Genomic DNA, 23,057 nt, shown 5'->3' on the forward strand with positions numbered 1-23,057 from the left:
AACCATTACCTGTAAACCTCTCATTTCATCTCCAATCCTGGTACAGAAAACCAAGTCACAAAACCATTTTCCTTAGGAACCACGTTTTAACTAATTTGGTGAGAGCAAAGTAAGGGGTTAAAGCAAAGAAGAGAAGGCAAGTTGAAGTCTATTTTTTTACCATCATATTATCTGCAGCTTCTTATTGGTGGTTACACAGCAGTTTAGGTTGTCCAGGTGTAATGGTAAATGGCCTGCATTTGTATAGCGCTTTTCTAGCTCATAGGTCCCCAAAGCGCTTTACACTACATTCAGTCATTCACCCATTCACACACACAAGCTACATTGTAGCCACAGCCACCCTGGGGCGCACTGACAGAGGCGAGGCTGCCGGACACAGGCGCCACCAGGCCCTCTGACCACCAGATACTAACTGGGGTTAGTATCTTGCCCAAGGATATTTGACATGCAGCCAGGATGCAGCCTGGGATCGAACCACCGACCTTCTGATTAGTGGCTGACCTGCTCTGCCACCTGAGCTACAGCCACCCAAGAGTCCAAGAGAAAGAACAGAGCTGGAAACTAGCATGACAAGTCCACTTTAAAATCCTACAAGTATTGGTGATTGGTGCATTTAGTGCTCAATACAAGAGTCAAACCTGTGGACACATTCTGCAGTAATAGTGCCAATCAAGATAAGCCAGTGTTTGGTTTTGCCCAGGGCACCAACGGTTGGTCAAATTAAAAAAAAAAAAAAAAAAAAAAACCAAACCAAAAAAAGGAAAGTTAGACACTTATAATGTTAAGAACCCCCCAAACACAACATACACCTCAGGATCCAGCTGCCACCTCTAAAACTGGAGACCAAAATAAATCAAACCATTTTCCAAATAATGCTTTATGAATGTGGTTTTAAAGTGAAGAACGATTCCCAACAAAACATTGATGAACAAGAATGAAGTCAATGAAAATAGAAATAAAACTGTTTCAAACTTGGGTGCTTTACTCAAGCTGGACCTCCTGCTCTGCAGGAATAACTTACACATGAACACATACCAGACGCTAAAACACTACAGAGCGTCTGATGTGATAACTGTAAAAGTAATCCTTATCATTTTATCTTAAAAACTTGCAGGTAAAAAGTAAAATGTCACCATTCATATTACAAAGTAATCTAGCAGGAATGTTTGCTTTCATTGATTAGACTGGCTGAGAGAGTACATCATTTGAAGTCACCATTAAATTTTTTTGCCCAAACTTTCCACAGCAGTACCTCCACCCCACCCACTGTACGGTCTAAACAGTGTCACCTGTTGGCACACAGTCATTGGCTGAAACAATTTCACCTGATTGTCACATGTAAGCCCATGAGGGTGGACACAAGGCAATCTTGCAAAAGGTAACGCAGAAAACACACAGCTTCCACATGATGTATGAGGCATGAAAAGTGCTGTCCCTAACACACATTAGAAGTTATGTATTGCATTCAATGGGAAATCACAAACTCAAACCTTTTTATAGAGTATGTGCGCTTGAGCTGAACAGTACAGATATTGACTTAAATTTAAAAAAAAAAATCATATTTTGAAAACCAACACTTTCTTACCTATAGAGGAAACCTCCAGAGCCAAGCCTTGCCAGTCAATATCTTTCTAATGCCGAGATGGTGGGACTACACACAGTAGCTCCATCTGCTCGCCCTCTACAGCTGACAGAGTTACAGACTGTAGATTGTGTAGCTGTTTGGGCCTACCCCATGTGGCAGCTGTGTGTTTTGGCAAAATGTATTTAATTATTATTAAATAAATTTATCCTCTACTTCTGTGTATAGCTTGGCAATTAAATGCCTTTCAATTTTACAATAGTAGCAGGCTGAATTGACAGTTCTGCACATTGGAGATGAATATTCAACTTGGAACGACATTTTTTAAAAATATAATGCAATCTAAAGGGAGACCCAGCAAACTGAAAACCAGTTATCTGAAGAGCACTTGCGATAAAAACAAAAAACGAACATATTCTTAATGCATTTATAGCTCCTAGTTTAGGTTGTGGTGACAAACATCTCCTCTTTAGCCTTCCAGCTGCGAGGTAAGAACCTAGTTAGCATGAAAGCAGCCAGTAAGAAAGAGACAGTGTTGGTATATCTCTATGGTCTTTTTTTCCCCTTTTTGTTACTACAATCTCAACTCCATAATAAATTAGAAAGAAACATACCAAAACAGCTCATCAAATGTTATTCAATGCAGAAGATCACAAGAGAAAAATCATTTGCAATTAGCTGCAACAAAAATAAAACTGTTTCAATTGGTCAGAGCAGCTCTGCTCAGAGACAGATCAACGGTGGGGGAGAAATTTTAAATATAGCTCTAACTTGAAGTGTCAGCCTGTTATGCAGCCAATAACAACAACAACATGGTGATTGGTTGATCATGAATCAGCTATTCCTCTCTGTGGTAATTCAACTTATGCTTCTGTATACATTTTCCTTTTATAAAATATTTTATTCATACAATCATTTCCTTAACCATCGCAACATTACTATTTAATTTTGGGAGTCAGGATATCAGTCACACATCACCTCCTAAGTACAATAGTATATAAACAAATGCAGAAAAAAAATTATTCCGTATCCATTTGAGTGTCTCTCATTTTACTTCTTAGTCCATCTTGTGTCTGTACACCTGTCTGCCCATTTGTCTTTCAGTGATGAGACGATGGGAGTATTGCTGGTCCTGATGGGGCATGTGGTTGGAACAGCTGTGAGCAGCAGCCTCTGCTGGCTGACCAGGAGAAAGGCCCTGCATGGCAGAACAGGCTGGCCATTGGCAGGCATTAAGTGACTCTCATGCTGGCCCGTTTACAGCTGGCTCAGAGGACACAGAACTTCTGTCGAGCCTAGAAAAGAGGAATGAGATATAGATATGAAACCTTTTGAAGACAGAAGGAAATATCACTGCATAAATGAAGACTATGAAGAGACTGATTATATTCTAATGAAATTCAAACTTGAATCACAAAGGCAGTCAGACTTACTTGGCCTCCTCTGTGGGGGACATTTCTTCCAGAGGACCATTGGGTAGCTCCACAATGGGCCGACATTTCTCACTACTTGCCAGGACACGAATAAGGAGAGAAACACAATATATTCAGTTTACAATACCAGAACATGTGAAACTGTTTAGAAAAGGCTGTAATGGAAATTAGCTCAAGATAATTTGTATCTTGCAGCAAAATAGTTTTGTCTTGTCATTTATCAATTCCTACACCTATAATTTCTTAAAAATAAATAAATTCCAGTCAATAGAGCAACTGACCAAGCTCTGATTGGCCAGGAGTTATACTGAAATTATTTTCTGGGTGCGATGCTCAACTCGACTTAAGAGGTTTAGTTACACGAGGAGATCACTCAGTCAGGATTTCTCCCCCAAACCCCAACTATCTCTAACTGTTGGCATAGAGCCCAAAGGAGCTGTCTGCCATGCAGTTTTAATACCTCATTCACTGAGCTGATGTAAAGCAGACTTTGAAGGTAATCTGGAACTATTCATAGACTTTAAATGACCTGCTTTCTGGAAAAGGTCTAATCCAATTGAAAAGGGAAGGAAAGAAGTTGTTTACTTTGTTGTTAGGCTAACTATTTTTTAATCAAAAGCAATTTACTAATTTTTAAATCACATCTTTTATTTTCCAGGCTCATATTTAACCAAAATGGAAAGGCCTGCAATTATTCACAGCTCAGAGAAACGTGGGGCACTGACATAGCTGCTAGATGCATCTAGATGGCGATATAACAGAAATGATGAATGTGATGATTCATTACTATTAATGCACTTGAAGTTATGAAGAAACATAATCTGACTATCAGATTCTGCAAGCACATCTGATAGTAGCAATGAATACTGCAAAGTCCTGCACATTTCAGGGACAAATGTGTGACGGACGACCGCTGAACACTGCAGAGCACGTGCCGACTCTGGCTTTTTATAAGACAAAAACAAACTTAAGTAGTGACTGTGAGACTGTGTGTGCTATATCTGACCCAGTTTTAGGACAGCAGGCTGTGGCTGAGCTGTTGATGCCTGCTCTCTCTGACTCCACATACTCCACTACTGAGTACTTCTCTGAAGAAGCAATCTTCTCTTCCTCACTGGAACACACAAGTACACAGCATATGCATTAATACATTGGTATGAATCCCTTCTAATTAGTTACTTTTTCCACAGAACCACACCAACCATTACAACAGTGAGATGTCAACAGTGAAGCATGCTGAACTGACTGACAGAAAGAACAGTAAAACAAAGGATGGTCATGTCGAAATGGAACACCTCTGATGTCTATGTAGGAAAAGCATCAAAATGTACAGCAAATGGAGAAAGTCAACAGATTGGATTGTTTAGCTATGACAGTCTTTACTTTGTTGCTAGCAAGCAAACAGTAAACAGGCCTAGAGACTGATTAGACCAAAATTGTTTGTACCAGCCGTCAGTCTTGCTTTGTCTCAGAGAACCACCAATCATCTTGATGAGGCCTCAAACTAAAAACACTCACAAACATCCAAATCTATTCAAACATTTAAAAAGGTGCTATATAACGGGTACCCAGAATGTGTAAAATTAGAAAACAAATGTTTATGGTCTCCTGTTAAAAATCTGCAGTCAGTTACATGTTTTAAAAACAGAATTTTACAATTTCACAAAAACATTCAAACTCATATAGTCATGCTTGTGTAAATGTAATTTTAGTCAAGTACCAAAAAAGAGAAAACGTTACTTTCTGGAATTTATAGTACAGAAAAACAAATACATGTTGTTTTGAAATCTGATTCAATTAGCAACACATTAAAGCACAAATCTTTCTATTTGAATCTACCTCAGTTATTGTTATATTTAGAATGGTTGTATTTAGGGCTGTGCAATATGACCAAAATCTCATATACCGATATAAGACATTTATCGTCCTGATAATGGTATAAATCACAAAAATGTGACATTTTATGTAAATTCTGGAATCTCGAGCTACTCAACTTGCGTGAAGTGTTTCCAGCTGGGCGTCCTTTACCTGGAGTCCAGTGTTTTAACCGATGCATGAAACTATACATTTTTAGACATAAGTTGTAACGGCCATCGTTTTCTTTCAAAGTTTGAGTCTAAGGTTTATTTTTTAGCACCTGACGGCTCTCTTTTGCTTCTCATCCGTAAACTTTCTGCATACCCTTTCACGTGATTCAGTTTATTTTGAAAAGTCTCAACAGGATCAAACAAGCGGACAGCGGAGCCACTCGATGGTTTTACCGTCGTCGTTGTTGCTAACAACAACAACACATAAAGACAGGCGCTTGTCCGTCCGTAGTGTGGTTATATTAAATATAAGAGAAAGAGAGAACTTTAAGAAATTAAGATAGCCAATACAGTGATCATCAAAATGATGAAAAAAAAATATTGCTGTAAACAGTTTATTTTGCGACACCACGAAACAAACGATAGCGTAAAATGAAAAGATAGACGTTTTTATATTGTCATCTGATATATATTGTTATATCGAACAGCCCTAGTTGTATTACAGCCAATATCAAATTTTGTTTTATTATGTGAAGAGTGAGCTGTGACGTGTACATGTTTTTATTCTGTATTAAAGTAGTTTTTCAGTCAGAATACAATCACCACATTTTGCTTTTGTATTTTGCAAAAGTAGTATTGTTTTTCTCTCTAATAAGTCACAATCGCAGGATGGACACACTGTCTATTTGCTAAAGCCAAAAAAATAAGGCAGCTATGGGAAAAGCACACCAATGAAACAAGCATATGGAGAAATATATTTAGAAAGCTGTATGTAACCAATAAAAATCCAACTGAGGCCACTTCAGAGAACTGGTTTCTACTTTGGGCCAATTTCATCTGGAACATTTCAGCCAAGAATGAGATTGTGTTGCAGTGTTAGAATAAAAGTAATCTGAATAAGATCAAGGCAAAATTAAAAAGGAAAAAACAAAAAAAAAACTGCACTAAAAAAAAAAAAAAGAAGAAAAACACACCTTTGATAAAAACACATGCAGAATGGAGATAATGAAATAAACAAACAAGGAGTTGAAACCAAAGAAGATCAAAATTCCGAAAGAAAAGTTGGTGGTTGACGTGACAACAAGACTACATCACGGCTGCAGGCTGATCTCTGATTGGCTGTACATACCGATAAGATTTCAACACTCTGAAGAAGACCACACCCACAACGCACAGCAAGAGAGAGAGGGGAAGCTCAGATTGTAAGTGTCGCTCAGTTCATTACACTGCTGTTATCAACTCAGACAGACAGACAATATGATGCAGCATCAACAAAGGGACGGAAGGACAGAGGACAACCAACTTTAAAACCTGACTGTTCCGGAAACAAGGATTTCACCATGAAAGGGACTTTTTATGAGACACTTTTTAAGCTTGTAGGACAGAAAAGTGGCATTCAAAACTTGGTATCCCCAGTTTGTGTAAGGCAAGACCTCAGTTACTTTGGATTTTTGAACATCAAATGGCTATCAAGGAGTAAAACACAAACAAACTAGTGTTCAAATATCAACCCCAATCCCCCCAAAATCCTATTTTCTGCTGTCCACATTATCATGTCACATTACACTAACCCATGACAGGGCACACAAATTAAATGTCACAGGATCTATAGTGGTTGTATCTAAAGTCTCAAAACACCAATAGCGTAAAGAACTTATGTTAGCTACAGTCACTACAGTCTAGACAGCGGAAGAAAGAATAGTCAGTGTTAAAAACTGAATCAGTTTATAGGCCCCTTTCTTTATGGCAGTGCAATGGACCAGGTCAAGTAGGAGTCATTTATCAGATCAGCCTCTAATCCTCATTGAGGCACAGATAACTAAACTGGGATTGTATTCATAAATAAGTAAATTCTTAAAGTGATAACAATTTTTAAGAATTTACACTGACTACAGCCTAGTTAAGATGAGTTATTCACAAAGCAGGACTACCTCAGTAGCTTAAGAGTTTTTCTTCTGGCATGAAGCTACAATGAGCCAGCCCCCCTCCCATAAGACACACCAGTTAAAACCAGCCAACCCATGCCTATAATCACAGAATTCCAACTGGCACTGGCACCACTCTCATCACCATAAGTCTGAAGCGTAACTCTTTTGTGTGCAAGTGATTCTCGAACCTCTTGAAAACGGCGGTCTCAGTCTTGGCATCAACAGTGAGACTGACTGTTTCTTTCATGGAGCCATTGATGACCGTTTCTGTGATGCTGCGGTGCTCAGAGCTAGATGCTTCCTCCTCTGCCTTAGAGCTCCCACAATCACTAGGTGCAGAGGCAGCTGGAGAAGCCACACTCGTGCCCAACCAGCCATCACAGTCTGAGGGATGTTAAGAAATGTGACATTAGGTGTCAGGTCTAATCAATCAACGTCAATTAGACTGATTTAGCATCAACAGCTACCTCAACATGGGTTACATTCACCCCTAATATAAGAAAGATATAAGAAATATAAGAAACATCATCAAGTTCAGGAAATTCTGGATACTTCCCTTGTCAGATGACAAGAATACTCAAGGACATGCATTTGTGCATATCTCACCTTCAGACTGCATGGGTGCGTTAACCCCTAAAGGGTCAATTGTTTCTATACTGGTTTCCATAGCAACAGGAGAGTTGCATCTCAGGGGGTCTTTGGGGCTGAAAGATAAATATAAATTTATAAAGCACTTTCAAGTTTCACGGCTATCTTAAACACAAATTATTTATTCCAGAAACTGCAACACTGCAGACAGAAAAACAGACCCACAGTAAGTCAGGACATCTTACCTGACAGGAGTGAAGTTGGAGAAATCAGCCCAGCCAGTTTCTGAGTTTGAGTTAGCTGCAGGAGAGGAGCTCCATGCTGTATCAGGGGAGGTGGAGGGAGAGGATGGAGCTGGGTTGCTGGGGTTGGAGTTTGAAGCTGTGGATGTACCCGTGTCCATAGGGATATCATCAAAATTTGCCGTCCACACTGGGCCTAAACAAACAAACAAAAACAACAAAAACAACCCCAAATATATACGTTTTAATTCACGCATAAACTGAAAATAACTCCAATTAATTATCGTGATTAATTATTCGTGATTACACAATGCAATGCCTACATAGTGAGGGGTTTTAAAAAATAAAATTAAAAAAAGTATAATACTGCCATTTTTTTTTTTACTGGCTCAGTGTTTGTTTGTTTTTAAATAAATAAAAAAAACAACATAATTTATTGCTTATTGTGCAATTTATTGTTGATATTATTTAAATATGCTTTAGTATGTGAAAAAATACATACTAAAAACACGCCAGTTGGAAGCGGCCATTGTGGAGAAAATGAAAGCAACTGTTACTGATTCTTCTGGGTTGATCTAAAGGAGTTGATTTGATTATTCAGTCGAACTGGGAGGGGTTAAAACTCAGCTGACAGCAATCTACTGACCAGCAGTGAGATTTTACACTCTATAACTTTAAATTAATCCTAGTTTAATCTTGATCCTAAAATCAAGTTGAGGCAAAACATAAAATAAATAAAAACGCTTGTGACAATTTGTCATTAGGCTACCACTATGTACTTGAGTCTTACATGTGGTTGTCTCAAAACCACTAACCTGTGTCAACTTCCATTCTGTCATCGTTGCTGGGGTTGGAAGCTTCAAACTGATCCCTCTTCACGTCCTCCTCCTCAGAGTCTGTGCTCTCCTCGCTGTCTGTGCTGCCTGAACTCCTGTGATGGACAGATCAAGTATTAGAATAAAGATCTGAGCTGTCCTCTTTATACTGTGAGTGAGATTAAAAATAAATAGATAAATAACTAAATAAATAACAGAATATACAATTCAGCAGGAATTGATATCAGGATTTTATTGATACAGCTTAAATAAACAGGCTGCTCTGGTGGCGTTTTGTAAAACAATTTATCTGTATATATGCTCCTATATGGAACTTAACAGTTCACATAAATACATTTTTTTGTATTTTTGCATAATAAGTATGTAATGCTGGCCTTGTTGACCACTAAAATATGTATTCAGAGCCATACGACCTTCACCTTTCTCATTTCCCTCATCTTTCCATTGTGAATTAATTTGTGTGTGATTTACAACTAACACTGACAAACCTATAGATGTTTCTTATCTAAGTACCGATGACATTATTCATATTATGTTGATTTTAAATATTATAACGATTATTATTACCATTGTATTAAATATACTGAAGTAACAAGCTGATAATACAAAGGTTTTTTGATGACTACAGCAATGGTGATACAACTACCACTTTTCTAAAGCAATCACACAAAAAGCAAAAAAACTCTAAACACAACAAATCATCCTTAAACAAGACTAAAAAGTTTTACAAATAGCTTCTGACGTTGATGTTAATAAAAATGAATCACTATAAGATCAAATACAGTGTCCATATGAATTCATGAGAAAACCTGCTATATCATTCCTACCACTTGAATGTTTTAGTTGTTCAAAATCTGGTGGCACATGGTTCACATCCGTACCAGCTTGCTCTTACAGCACTACAACTATGCCCATGTTTGACTTGATAGTCCTGTTTAATGCTATCAAATGAAGGCAACCCCACCCCCTTAATGAAAACATTAAGTAACAAATAATTTAAAAACAAGTGGAAAGATAGTATAATGAGGCCATTAAGGTTAATTCAGTAACTCAATTCAGTTCAGTTGCAAAAAAAAAAAAAAAAGTTCAGTTTCTTGGTGCATGTGTGTGTCTGACTCACCTGGGGCGTCTCTGTGCCTCTGGTGCAAAGGTGACATCTTTTTCATCCCAGATATCGTCTTCATCTGAACCAGCATCTTCAAACTGCTGGATTTTCTCCTTACAGCGTGCCTCAAACAAAGCGATATTTGCCTGGAGAAAATTTACACACATGTCAAAATTAGAGTGTCATCGGTTGTGCTTAAAGCACATGCACATACAAAGTAAAGTCTTACAGAACAAAACCCTAGGCTGTGAAGCATTCACTTAGAAAGCAGGCCTCAGGCATCTTTCACAGCATTATGCTGTCATTTCTTTTCCTGAAGAATACCTAGAGGCTTGTTTGAAGTACAAAAAAAAATTACTTCAAGGTTTGTATTCTACAGCAGTTTTATTTTCTCACTTTCTTGTCATCTGCTTCCAAATTAATATCAACATCAGGATATGCACATCATGCCTTTAAAAATATTTTAACTAATTCCAGAAGAGTTTTACTCTCAACATTATGAATTTTAGATTAATAATCAAAGTACTTACACTTTCATTTGTATTCAGTGAAAAATTGATGTCTGATATTCTATCAAAGGGAATACTGCAAGGTTAAAGAGAGAGAGTTTTATTGAGTTAGATTTGTTAGGCATCCACATACAGACAAGCAACAAATTAAAGGAAAAACCCCAGATTCCCTCCTACAATGGGGGAATCTTTTGGCCGTTGCTGTGGGAGACATTTTAGTTGTAGAGTGATCTTTTTTTTAAACCAGTGATGAAGCACTCCCAATGATGCAAGTTGTTGCCGAGATGTTAATGCTCCCATCCATAGGGAAAGAATGGCTTTAATAAGTATGACTGATGTGACTCAAACACCATGACCTATAGTTGCCAGATTCAAAAGCCAGCTGAACTTTTGGCGTCATCAAAACGAGGGAATATCATTTGTGCTGCTTAACCACTGTGTAGAATTTCATAGACTTGGACAAACAATGCCAAGTCACACTGCTGGCACAACACCTTATCAAGACACTTGTTTTTCCTTTAACTTGTCTCCAAATGACCACACACAGACAAATTCTAGGACACAGCAAAAGTTTGTTTAATATTTCAGGCAGCCAGTACAAAATAAACAACTTTTAATCACCACCTGATTCTTTATGTCCCCGTTCCATGTTTTAAACTGACCAAGCTAAGAAAAGCTACATTTCCAGGTAGAGGAAACAATGCAGACAAGGAACCCAACATTGTTAGTCTCTACTTTGATATTCTGATGTAGTCACATAAGATTTTGCTGAAAATTTACCATCCACTAAGCAATCACTTTTTGCCCAAGCATGGTTTTTTTTTTTTGTTGTTTTTTTTTATTGTTAGTCTAGTTCTAACAAAGATGAAAATACAATAAATATAAAACTAATCATGCATATTGCAGTTGGATATATACTATTGAAACAACTAATAATGAAGGAATTATCGATGTTTTTCACCTGTGTGACCACTTATAATAACTTGCCAACATCTGCCCTGTATACAATGCACTGTTCTTTTACAGCAAAGAAGCAGAGGTTTTATGCTGTGTACATCTCTACAGGAAAGTCAAGTCCTCTCTTTTTTTAGGCTACATCAAATATGTTCCAGGCATCATGATGGCACAGGAGGCACACCACTTTAGACACTTTAGATTAGCTAGAGCAGAAGCATTATCAGGTACATCAGTTAAAGACCTCAGTGAATAACAGCTTTATTTTCTAAAAGAGATCTCACCAAATTTTCATTACACTAACATTAAATAATATTATGCTTAACAGAATTTGGAGAGGTCATGTCTGTGGTCAATGTGCATTTTCAGCCTTTCTGGGAAACATTCAATCACTGAGGTATTTTGGTCAATGCTATGGGTCCATTGTTTTTATGCATCTCCCATGTATGAGTCTTATGTTTCTAACAAGCATGCTTTTCGACAGGTGTTCATATAGCTACCTACTCAGAGCAGATCTTTTCTTCCTAAGCGCTTTACTGATGCCATTTTTTAAATTTTTTTATTTTTTAATTAAAGCGGAAGAAAAGAAAGTAAAAAGAAAAGTTATTCTTTTAACTAAAAGTTACAAGAATAACTTTAGGTCACCAGAAGCCTAAGATTATGTAAGAAAGCTGTACTTCACTGATCCAGTCCCAGGCATTTTGAAAAACAAGTGACATAAAAGGCAAAACCACAAGCATGCCCATTCCAGCTCACCCTAAGAAAGACAGAAAAGAGGCGGCCCACGACAGCAGAAAAAGGTGGATAGGATTTCTTCTTTGAGCCAATTTTTGCCTTTGACGTGATCATTGTACCAGGCTAATGATAAAGCATAAAATGGTGTCGCTGGTGATGACATTTCTTTCTATATAAAAATGAAAATCTAAATTACTCAGAAAAAAAAAAAGCTTTATGCTTTTTAAATTGAGTTTAGGGCTAGAATGGGAATCCTTCACAAGCCAATGAATGACTCAAAATTAAGAAAATAAATTGAAGACCTTTATTTTAAAAGTCATATGCAAATATTCTATAACTGAATGAATTAACAGTGAAAAAAATGACCCACCAGCTTGTAGTGTAGTGTGCTGTACCTTTTGTGTTACATGGTAATACTTAAATAGCAAATGTAGGAAAAGTACTCACTCCACAACATCGTCCTGATCAGCAAACTCTTCGTCATTGAAGCCAAACTGCTCAATAAAATTGGACGTCATTTGTTGCATCTGATAATCAGAAAAGGCCTGGCAAAACCCAGGACCAACGATAATGATATACTCTTGGCTCTACACCAAAAATGTCATTACTTGCAGTACAAAGAACATGTATACACATACTATATTCACACACACATAACATACATTAGGATAGATGTTTAAAGTACATTCATTTTTGAATTTTCTACTGCTACACTGATGACAGAGTTATTGTGCAGGACCCATGGACACAGAGTACCCACTGAAATCAACAGCTGGCCAAGTCAAGGGGGAAGAAGAAAAAAAAAACCCAAAACAAACAAAGTAACCTGATGCACTTTGGAGGACTTCAATTTCTCTTGTGAAGCATGAAGTGGACAAAATTTAAAAATAAGTTGACATGTATGTACTGCACATTTAAATTTCCTAGGGTCCCCCCCAATCATCAAAAACACTTTTGACAATAACTTTTAATATATAGAAGATTCTGATTTGGCCCCCTAGGCAGAAAGGCTACCTCTACATGAGCTGGGTTTATGTGCCCATGGGCCTGCTTTGTGTGCCTTCATCCATTTGCATCTGTGTTTAAATCTTACTTGTTGAAGAGACGAGTCTTGGTGAAAACCACTCTCTTTAAAGTCCACCTCATCATCACTGGAAGAATGGATGTGGTGTGTATTTACCTGAGAAAACATGACATTTAATACAAAATGATCTCCTGCTTATGGAGTGCAAAGAGTGCCAAAATTAAATAACATAATCATTAAACTATAATTTCTGCTTATATTAAAATTAGAAGTACACTTTTATTAAAAATATGATTATTTCACCATTTTATCAACTCATGGTTCCTGTGCTACAGTGCGTCATGAAATACTGAAACTGTCACAGCAGGTTGTCAACAGACCCCAACATCTGACCTCACCTTTGACTGGAGGATAAACATTGGATAGAATTTACTTAAGTGCTATATATACAGGTGATGCTTAGTTCATGCTTTGTTCCCAGGGAAATCAGTCTGGCTGACATTAAAGTTCAACTTCATAATAACTTACTGACTCTCAATGTCTTGCTGGACAGTATATTTTAAACTGAATCATTGGCTCATCTTTTCCTCGTTTGTCCTAGCAGTTTATTTTCAATTAAAATTTACATTAAAAACATCTTAATGCTATGCCAAAACACTTTAGCTGTTAAATGGTTCAGCATGAAAACAAACCTGAAAGCTTTACTATTTTTCATGTTCGTGTTGTTACTCACCAAGTCAACAGTGTTTCTTTTGTTTGTGTCAGCCAGCTGTCCAGAAATAAAAGATTCCCATTTTTCTCGATCCTCTGCAGGGAGCTCTGTCACAGACATGAAATTTATATAGACACAGACACACACACACACACTACATCAACATAAAGAGCACAGCTATCAAAACTACTGGCAGAAGACAGTGCTACCCCCTGAGCCCCTTTACAACAAAGTAGAATAACAATGTTATTCTCAAATTATGGGTAAGCACATCTCTCACTTTATTTTCAGTTATGATTTTAGTGTCCAATAATTATAAAACCCAGATAATAAACAAAACATTCATGCTCCAAATTCTATTCCACAGTTTCTTGTGTTTTAAAGCCAGCTCTTCTCTTTCCCCTCACATGGAAGTGCTTTTTGTCCTTCCTAAAATACGAGTGTAACGAAGGGGAATATGAGCTAAGGTTTAGAAACGTTAGTGTGCTGATGATGATGTGTTCCTGGTCAGTATGAGACCTATCGATGATAAACCTACACTTTACAGGAAAGTAACAACACATGATGGTGCTAGATGAGCACTCAAAGAAATGTAATTCCTCACCAGAGATGAGCTGTTGTATTTGCGGCCCATTAGGGCCTTTGTCGCAGTTATGAACTATAGAGTTGGCTATTCTGGTCAGGTGACCCATGTAGCCTCGTCGCCGCCCACCTTCTGCCCTAAAACAAGGTTCAATAGTAGTATTAGCATATTTAATAGGGTGCTAGCGCCATGACCAATAAAACACAAGTATTATGCTTTTAGTGCAAACAAGAATACTTACTGTTCTTTCTCATTGGAGCTCCAGGCATCAATGATTCTCTGTATAAATTGGCACTTTTGAAACAGCTGGTAAAGAAAAACACAAGATACTAAATACACCAAAGAAATATCTGACAGACAGCTCACGTGACGTATAGTTAACTTCCAAGTCTGTTGCTCGTATAGGCCTGTATAAACAGGTTATGCACACATATACATATGTGTATTTACACACACACACACACACACACACACAAGTGTGGTTTTCCCCTTCTAGTATTTCAATCTTACATGTTTGATGAGGATGCTTTCCTTCACGTGTTCTGCCTCTGTGTCTGGTTGGATGTCTATGGGGGCAGGAGGCATAGCCAGTATCATGGCTGTACAGATTTCCACCTGAATGTGGAGGAAGTTGTTCCAGATGTATTTGAAATACATATCCTGTTGAGTAAAACAAAAACAAGTACAAAAGGAGACGCATTAATAATGGATTGGATTTATATAGCGCTTTTCAAGGCACCCCAAGTGCTTTACAATGCCACTATTCATTCACTCTCGCATTCACACACTGGTGGAGGCAAGCTACGGTTGTAGCTACAGCTGCAGACTGACAGCAGCGAGGCTGCCATATCGCGCCATTGGCCCCTCTGACCAACACCAGTAGGCAGTAGGGGTTGGGAAGCGCATCTGTAACCGGAAGGTCGCTGGTTCGATCCCCGGGCTCTCTGTCCTGGTCGTTGTGTCCCTGGGCAGGACACTTTACCCTGAGCCACGGGTCGCATTAGTAAACCGACGGACAGAATAAAACTAGGGGGAACCACAACCAAAGGTTTTTCAGGGGGTTTTTTGCCGACATAGCTGACACAAACTATGAAGGAAAAAATCTGTCATGTCTCCTCACAGGCTGAGATCTTATATCCGGATCATGGTGGACATGTAGGCTCCCTGTGCATTGCCACTATACATGACAAGTAGGGATGGGTACCGGTGTCCGGTGCCATGATGGCACCGGTTCTGACATAAACGGTAGTAACCAGACCGAAAAGCAGCGCACATTTCGGTGCTTTATTTCGGTGCTTTTTTTTCCTGAGCTGTGATACACTTCTAGCCAATCATTTTACGTTTCCCAGGATAGTAGGCGGGGCCAGGTACGTACGTTCAGTTAGAGCAGAGCTACAGATTAAAAATGTCCAAGGCGAAGCGGTCAAAAGTCTGGCTGTACTTCACAGTAAAATATGCAAACTCAGCAGCAACAAGTGCTTTAAGCTGATACTGTGATACTGTCAAAGGAGGTAACACCTTGAATCCGATGAAACACCTGGCGACGCATAGCGTTTTTTTTTTAAAAGCCGAGAAATGCGCCGTATTTGATAGCTTGCTGCGAGACCTCACACTGTGCACGTTGGGTGGGTTGCCAGTTATCGGACCGGAGCAACATCCCCCAAAAACACGAAGAATAGAGTCCTGGCCCCTAGCCCTGCCAGTGTAGCAGAAATGATGAGGATGATGATGCAGCAGCCGTTCTTCTCTGCGTGAGTAGCTTAATGTTGTCCGTGTGTAATTTACGTTGAGTAGGCTAACCACGTTATTACATTAATGCATGTAAGGTGAACTAGCAAACATCATCATAGCTACATGCAGCTGTCCTCTTGTTTGATGGCAGATACTCCCTTCACCCTGGACAAAAAGGCTAAAATGACCAAAGAAAAAGTGGGAAACAGCTGAACATGAGAGGTTTTTGGACAAAGTTTGTGTTTTTTTTCCATTGTTTAAGCACTGCTTCCAGCCAAGAGTGATACCATATATGCCCCATAGCTGCAGAAAAGGCTAACATTGTTATCTTTTTACAAAAAAACAAAACAAAACAGCTGAATATGAGAGGTTTTTGGACAAAGTTTGTGTTCTCCATTCTTTAAGCACCGGTTTGAGCACCGTTTAAGCACTGGCACCGTTTCAAAAGTACCGATTTGGCACCGGTATCGGATAAAACCTAAACGATACCCATCCCTAATGACAAGTGATAACTGGATGGCCAGATTTAAGCTAAGTTTTTTTTTTTTTATTATTAAAACAAAAAACAAAACAAACAAAAAAAACAAAACAAAAAAAAAAAAACACGGAATACTGAAAAGCGATGTGTTGTGTGTCGTGCATTATGAATGATGCAGGCCGTTTGAAAATTCAGGCCAGCTACATTGCTAAAAAATAAAATCCAAAACAACAAAAAGTTAAATCATCCATTTTCTTCTGCTTATCTGGGGTTGGGCAGCGGGGAAGTCCAGACCACTCTCTTATCAGCCACCTCTTCCAGTTCTTCCAGTTTCCAGTTTACCAACAATGCTCCATCTGATGGTAGATGGCTGCATAACATCGGGATGCAACAATTTACTGGGATTGGACATTGACTTCAATGGTGTGGAAGTTTGAAGTGTAGGGATAAAAGTTTCTGTTAATTGTGCAAGTTAGGATTTTCAGATTTAGACCAAAAACTCTGAACTGGACTTCTGTGGAAAATTTATGCCCCAAAAAATTTTCAGAAAACTTTTGAACTTGTCCAAGATCGAAATTCATTGCATTGATTGTAGTCTCCGCCCCCACACCACACACCCTAAAAAGAAGATAGTACTTACTAGTATAACTCCAAGTGTGTTGAGGTTAATTAGTTCTGTATTGATGCTGTGTGTGTTGCTCTGCAACAGACTGGCGACCAGTCTGACCACATTGAGCCTGGTGTTGCCCACTGGAGGGTCCAGAACGCCCCATGTTGTCTTCATCATATTCTTCTGATGGTGGAAAGCAAAGTGTTTATCTTAACTACAAATGTCATTTTCCTTGGGATAAATAAAGTATTATCAATCAATCAATATTTGCAGACTTGGCCTGAAAAATATAACATAGTCCACCTATCTTCAACCTACAATCTGCAAATCTGCAAACAGAGCAATAGTCACAGCTGTAAATAGTCTTTACCTTTGGAGGTTCGAGTAGCAGCTGGTGAAAATCTTTGAGTCTGGGTCTCACAGCCTCGAGGATGCTGTGGTTCACTGAGAATGATGGATGAGACATCCCTGGGGGGCACTCCATATGACCCTCAAACCTACAACACATGTCCAGTCACATGAACTAGTGCAAAAAACAAAACAAAACGATGTTGCCTTGCCAGTACAGTTTGGACCATGATTCAGACTGGGACTATATGATTTAAGGATCCAAATAGGAGAAGTAAACTTTGTATACTGCAATAAAGACAGAAAGAATGTTTGCAGTATTTAGCTCCCCATTTCAAGAGGTATTGTGTTGCTTAAAAATTGTTTAAAAATTGATTTATTTTAAAATCTCCACCCATGTCAAATTAAAAATATCAACTGGCAGATGAAAGGACAAGACATACGCTGGTCTCCTCGTCTCAAACAATGTGAGCAGGATCTGGATAACGCTGACAATTGCAGACTCGTTCTTTTCCTTGTCGAAGATATTAGAGAGCAGCTGCTCTACTGTCTCCTGCCTGAAGAGGAAGATAACAGACACTTAAATGAGGGAAAGCAGGTTTTTTGCATGCCAGAAAATGACAATGAAATCGAACAAAAACAAAGATAGACACAAGAGAATGATTTAAAGTTTGATCTGGTTGATCGTTATCAAAATTCACACCAATTATCTTATATCTGAGTTCAAAGGTTACGTCACAGTAAAACAAGAGCACTCAGAGCTTAACTCCCCAAAAGGACAAGGGCTATACTAAATGACACTTTTATTACAATACATTCCCTCTTATTGGGTCACTGCAATGCCATAGGGTGTTGTACTGAAAAAATAAAGTGTGTTGTACAGCTCTCTGCATGCCCTTTCATATGATATGGGGTTTTTTGTTTTGTTTTTTTACAGCATCAACTTTGACCTTGGGCACTAACAATGAAGATCAAGGTCTAATACTTAGCCAACCCAGGTACTCATGTCCCCCAAGGACTAGGATATTGTTGTGAAGTATCCATAAAAATTACTGGCTCATATAAAGTTTTCACTGATATATTCACATTTGGTGTGACCCTGATCCAATTTCACCAAAATTAAATCAGCTCGAGCTGTTTTTGGTATCATTGTAACACAACTGAAAATGAGATTTCGGAAACCAGACTGCTAACAAACAGGAAGACAAACAAACAAACTGAACTCATAGATAGTTTTATTCTGTACAATACTGACAAGTTCTCGTAAAGAAGCAAATACATACTTTTCAAGTGTGGCCAGAAGTGGATCAGGTTCTGAAGAGCCCTGCACCTGGAACATCTGGTCTCTGCTCAGTCTAATGATCTCACAGAGTGACTGTGATGCATTGGAGTGTCTCTGTTTTCAAGAAGAAAAAATAAATAAATAAATAAAACACTGCTAACCAGCTTTAAAAAAACAAACAAACAAACAAACAAACAAACAAAAAAAAAAACAAAAAAAAAAAACAACCCTCCAGTCTTGCATTTCCCTCCTGCTAGCTGACCAGGAGGCTATTTGTTGCAGCCCTCGATCAGTGAGCCAACTCTCCAATGAGGCTCTCATCCCACAGTCAAATAGAATGACTGAAAGTGCAGGGAAGAAAATCCCATCGGGAGAAACCCCCACCCCAACACTGCCTCTCACCGAGGGCACATAGGTACAGAGCCCAGCACCCCTCCAGGTGACTTTCTGCACTTTATATAGTATTGTTTAATATTGGTAAATATTACATCTGAATGTCTTCAATGATTAAATAAGTACCAGTATACTTCCTGACGAATACCCTGGTGAATACCGGAAGTACAGGGCAAAATATGTAAGAAACTCACATCTTCATCTTGAGAAGGTTGTATCATCTCCACCAGTCTCTGAATCACTTTCTCCTCATTCAGCCACTAATAGAAACAAAGAACTTTGTCAGGAAATCATAAAATTTCATTATTAATTAAAAAAGGCTTCACAACGTTTCACCCTTTGCTGTCCACTTCATTCCTTAACATCAACTGAGAACGGTTAATAAACTATACCAGATGGCAATATAATTTAATGTGGACTGTAATATTCTAGTGTAAACTGCCTGAGAGGATATCATTTTTAGCAAAGGAGGGAACCATTTTGTTGTTACCCACATTGAGAACATCTTGTCGTAGCTGCTGTGGTTCGATGCAGGTGAGCATCCTGAGCAGCAAGTCCATGATCGCAGAGGTCCCGATGTGTTTTATCATCAAGTCTACAAAGTCTTCCTGCTTCCTCAGAAAATCAACTATCTTTAAATAAAAACAAGACAAGGTTTTGTCATACCGATTTAAACAGACTTTGTTACACCTATAAGTAGCAAAGCATTTTATCCTCTCAGTATTTTTACATGTTGGCATCATTGGTGAAAATAAATAAATTAATAAATAAAAATCCTACCTGTTCAGGCTTGCGTCCTATAAGAATAGAAAGAACTTTGGAGAAGAAGCTGGCCAGGAGGGGGTTGAGGGGCGGCTCATTTTGGAGGAAACTGTACAATTTCATCAGCAGTTTTTCATCTTCTCCTAGTCTGTCATTGATCTGGCTCACATCTGATGTAAGCAGCTCACATGATATGTTGGGATACCTGAGGGGTTTAAAAAAAAAAGAAAAAGAAAAGAAAAAAAAAAAAGAGGCCCTTTTAGAGTTTTTCCAATAGTTACAGCACTGCTCATTACAAAGCAGATAAATATTTAAATGCAGGAAATTCTAGAGGTATGAGTTCTTCTCAAAGTTATATCCAACCAGAGATCAAGAGTTTAAGTTTAGTTGCTTCATTTCACCAGTTTATTTTGAGAAAACACTAAATTACAGCAGCACTGCCACTATCGGTTCTGTAAGTAGTGTAACAGGAATTTTCTACAAACCTCAGTTATACTGGTACACCAGACAGAATCAAACTTTTTTTCTTTTTTCTTCAGATTTCCATATTTCAAAAAACAATTTGAACAACAGGTCAAAACAAGTGTAGATAATTCTCCTGTGAACTCATATAGCTCAAGTGGGAGCCATATGTCCAAGTAATACCATAGTATTTAAAGCAATGAGTGATTTTAAAGCAGACTACTGGATGTGAAGCTTTCCCAACTGGATTTTCCCACATAATCAGAAGTTTGGGGAAAAGCTCCCAAATCTCAGCTTGACCAATTTCTTCCGGCCTTGTGAACAAACTTGCAAACATTTCAACTTTTGTGGACATGTCAGCAGTTTGCTAGACACTGGAGTTACGCAACTTTGATTTAGCACCACAGATAAGTTTACAGAAAAACTACATCCTGTAGGTTAAATGTTCCTGATGTCAACATACATCTTCGTCAAACTGTGAAATTAATAACCATTTCCTTACTTGTATTTAACCTTTTCCTCAACATCAGTACTGGGTTCCTGTGTGATAAAGGTAACCAGGTCCTCCATACACTGTGGTCTCAGCAGGAAGTCCACAAGTTTGTGATTCTGGGCCTTGCACTCCTGCAGGACATCATCCTCATCCATTACCTCTGTAAGCGTCACATCCTCCTTCTCCAGCAGTGTGTCAATGTGGGATGTGGTGTGGAGGTCAAATTTCCAAAACATGTTGGTTCTTTAATACATACATACATACATACATATATATGAAAAAAGGACACAAATACGTTAAAACAGATTGTGGGCAAAAGTGAGTCATTAAAATGAGCACAAAAATGAAACATTATCAATCGAGATTCATCTAAGGGGCAATGATTTACTAAGGGATCACTCAATAATCGAGTAACAGTTCTTATTTCAGCTCACCTGTGAGTATGTTGGAGTCCTCACAGCAAAGCTCAGGTTAAAAAGAGGTTTGTTCTAGTCTTTGGGAGTTGTGGCCCATTCCAGGCTGACCAGACGGATGGGCAAGCAGGCAGATAGTGGTAATGGACACACTCACAAAAAGCGCACATACAGCAGTTCAACACGAACACACCTGTGGGAGAAAGACAAAAGCAGATGGGCATATATTAGGGCTGTGCGATATGACCAAAGTCTCATATCCCGATATAAGACACTTATCGTCCCGACACAGATACATATCACAAAAATTTCACATTTTCTGTAAATTCTGTGAATCTCGGGCAACTCGACTTGAGTGAAGTGTTTTCAGCTGGCGTCGTGTACCTGGAGTCCAGTGTTACACAAGTTGAAACAGCCACAGTTTTCTTTGTGAGTATTTATTACACGGCGTGCTGCGGGGAAAAGCCATCAAATCCGACTTTTTTTGACCCCATGCGACGCATATCCGATCATGGTATAACAGTTTGAACAGCACAAATCCAATTTTTTCAAATCCGACCTGGGTCACGTCGCATTAAATCAGTCTTTTTCGTCACTGACACAAGACAGACGCCAATTATCAGCGCCGGAGAAGACAATCAAAAAGACATTGTGAACGCTTCCTGGCCATCCAGTGAACAACCGGACAAAAAAAAAAAATAAATAAATAAATCAGAATTGAGCATTAAGACCTCCAGTGTGAACTTAGCCTTATAGTCAGCAGCATTTAGAAGTGCTTACATAACTTAAAGGCTTTAAGAATGCCCCCACCCAACATTTGGATCAGATATCCATCTCATCCTGACTTAAAAACCTGGACTGGATAGTAGTGACAACCTCCTGATCCATTTTACATTGTTCTGTGTTTACTACACACTGGTTGCTACAGAGAGCTATCATAACGTGGAGAATGCCAACAGGAAAGAACCAGCATTTTGGAGACATTTTACTGCTGCTACACAGATTTTCTTTGCATGTTTGGAATAGGTTTTTTTTTTTTTTTTTTTAATTAAACAGTGGTCAAGTGAGTCAAAGAGACAATGTCAATGATGTATCAGTAGCCCACCTAAGGCCCAAGATGACTACCAGCTGAGGCTAACCAGCTGGCATTAAACACCAATAATAAGAAATCTACAATAACTTACATGCATTTAGAAATCTCACACATACAAAGAGTGACCTTTCTCTAGTTAAAGAACAAAAAGGCACAAATTCTCAATTATTACTATTTTAACCGTTCATCTTATATAAAAATAAATAAACTCCCCAGTATCTTTCTCATCACCAACTGGGTATGAAGACTTGCATCTAGGCTAACATGACTCTACTACTTCATCTGTGCCTCATAATTAGAACTAGGCAATAAAACCAATTAATTATCGTGCAAAAAACTTTTTAATAGCAATATAAAACATGGTCATTATTAGGGCTGGGCCATATTATACCGTTCATGGTAATACCGGTATAATGTTAGGCAACGATAGGAAAATGAAATATCGCGATAGAATATGAGTAAAACGCGCATGCGCAGTGCCTTTGTTTTCATACGCACATGGCCGATTGTTGAGTGAAACAGATGAACCAGAATTGGTTTGTAAAAATGGTGCAACTTCAGTGACGTGGAACTGGTTTGGTGTTTGTCCGTCAGATACACGACAAAGCACATTTTTTTGCAGAAGATGCAAGCGGCCGTCGTTATTGTCGTATTTGTCGGACTAAGATGCTCTTAAATCTGGGAGTAATTTGGGTCCTAATCTCCGTATTCTTCAGGTCAAACGACACTGCAGC

General features: G+C 38.5%; 1 protein-coding gene across 5 annotated transcripts in view; it reads right to left on the reverse strand.

Moving 5' to 3' along the window:
• Window positions 1-861: 861 nt before the first annotated feature.
• The window catches only part of ppp6r3 (protein phosphatase 6, regulatory subunit 3), a 26,470-nt gene continuing 4,274 nt past the window's right edge, over window positions 862-23,057 (reverse strand). For 2 of the 5 annotated variants that reach the window (XM_013914593.1, XM_013914592.1), the window contains exons 2-25: window positions 21,252-21,423; window positions 20,827-21,060; window positions 19,881-20,067; window positions 19,595-19,732; window positions 19,295-19,360; window positions 18,709-18,821; window positions 17,869-17,982; window positions 17,448-17,574; window positions 17,108-17,260; window positions 14,769-14,918; window positions 14,500-14,564; window positions 14,280-14,395; window positions 13,697-13,782; window positions 13,033-13,119; window positions 12,387-12,484; window positions 10,272-10,326; window positions 9,757-9,887; window positions 8,616-8,731; window positions 7,804-7,996; window positions 7,577-7,674; window positions 7,159-7,354; window positions 4,022-4,129; window positions 3,016-3,090; window positions 862-2,877 (exon numbers count right to left, since the gene is read on the reverse strand). In XM_013914593.1, the coding sequence (XP_013770047.1) occupies window positions 2,826-2,877; window positions 3,016-3,090; window positions 4,022-4,129; window positions 7,159-7,354; window positions 7,577-7,674; window positions 7,804-7,996; window positions 8,616-8,731; window positions 9,757-9,887; window positions 10,272-10,326; window positions 12,387-12,484; window positions 13,033-13,119; window positions 13,697-13,782; window positions 14,280-14,395; window positions 14,500-14,564; window positions 14,769-14,918; window positions 17,108-17,260; window positions 17,448-17,574; window positions 17,869-17,982; window positions 18,709-18,821; window positions 19,295-19,360; window positions 19,595-19,732; window positions 19,881-20,067; window positions 20,827-21,053 (2,751 nt within the window). In that variant the 5' untranslated portion in view covers window positions 21,054-21,060; window positions 21,252-21,423 and the 3' untranslated portion in view covers window positions 862-2,825. Of the gene's footprint in view, window positions 2,878-3,015; window positions 3,091-4,021; window positions 4,130-6,097; window positions 6,190-7,158; window positions 7,355-7,576; window positions 7,675-7,803; window positions 7,997-8,615; window positions 8,732-9,756; window positions 9,888-10,271; window positions 10,327-12,386; window positions 12,485-13,032; window positions 13,120-13,696; window positions 13,783-14,279; window positions 14,396-14,499; window positions 14,565-14,768; window positions 14,919-17,107; window positions 17,261-17,447; window positions 17,575-17,868; window positions 17,983-18,708; window positions 18,822-19,294; window positions 19,361-19,594; window positions 19,733-19,880; window positions 20,068-20,826; window positions 21,061-21,251; window positions 21,424-23,057 lie in introns of those variants that run through there. The other 3 variants (XM_005747908.2, XM_013914594.1, XM_013914595.1) reach the window with 3 other exon arrangements.

This window comes from Pundamilia nyererei, unplaced genomic scaffold (assembly GCF_000239375.1).
Source record: "Pundamilia nyererei isolate P.nyererei 1_Seehausen unplaced genomic scaffold, PunNye1.0 scaffold00208, whole genome shotgun sequence".
NCBI classification, from domain to species: domain Eukaryota; kingdom Metazoa; phylum Chordata; class Actinopteri; order Cichliformes; family Cichlidae; genus Pundamilia; species Pundamilia nyererei.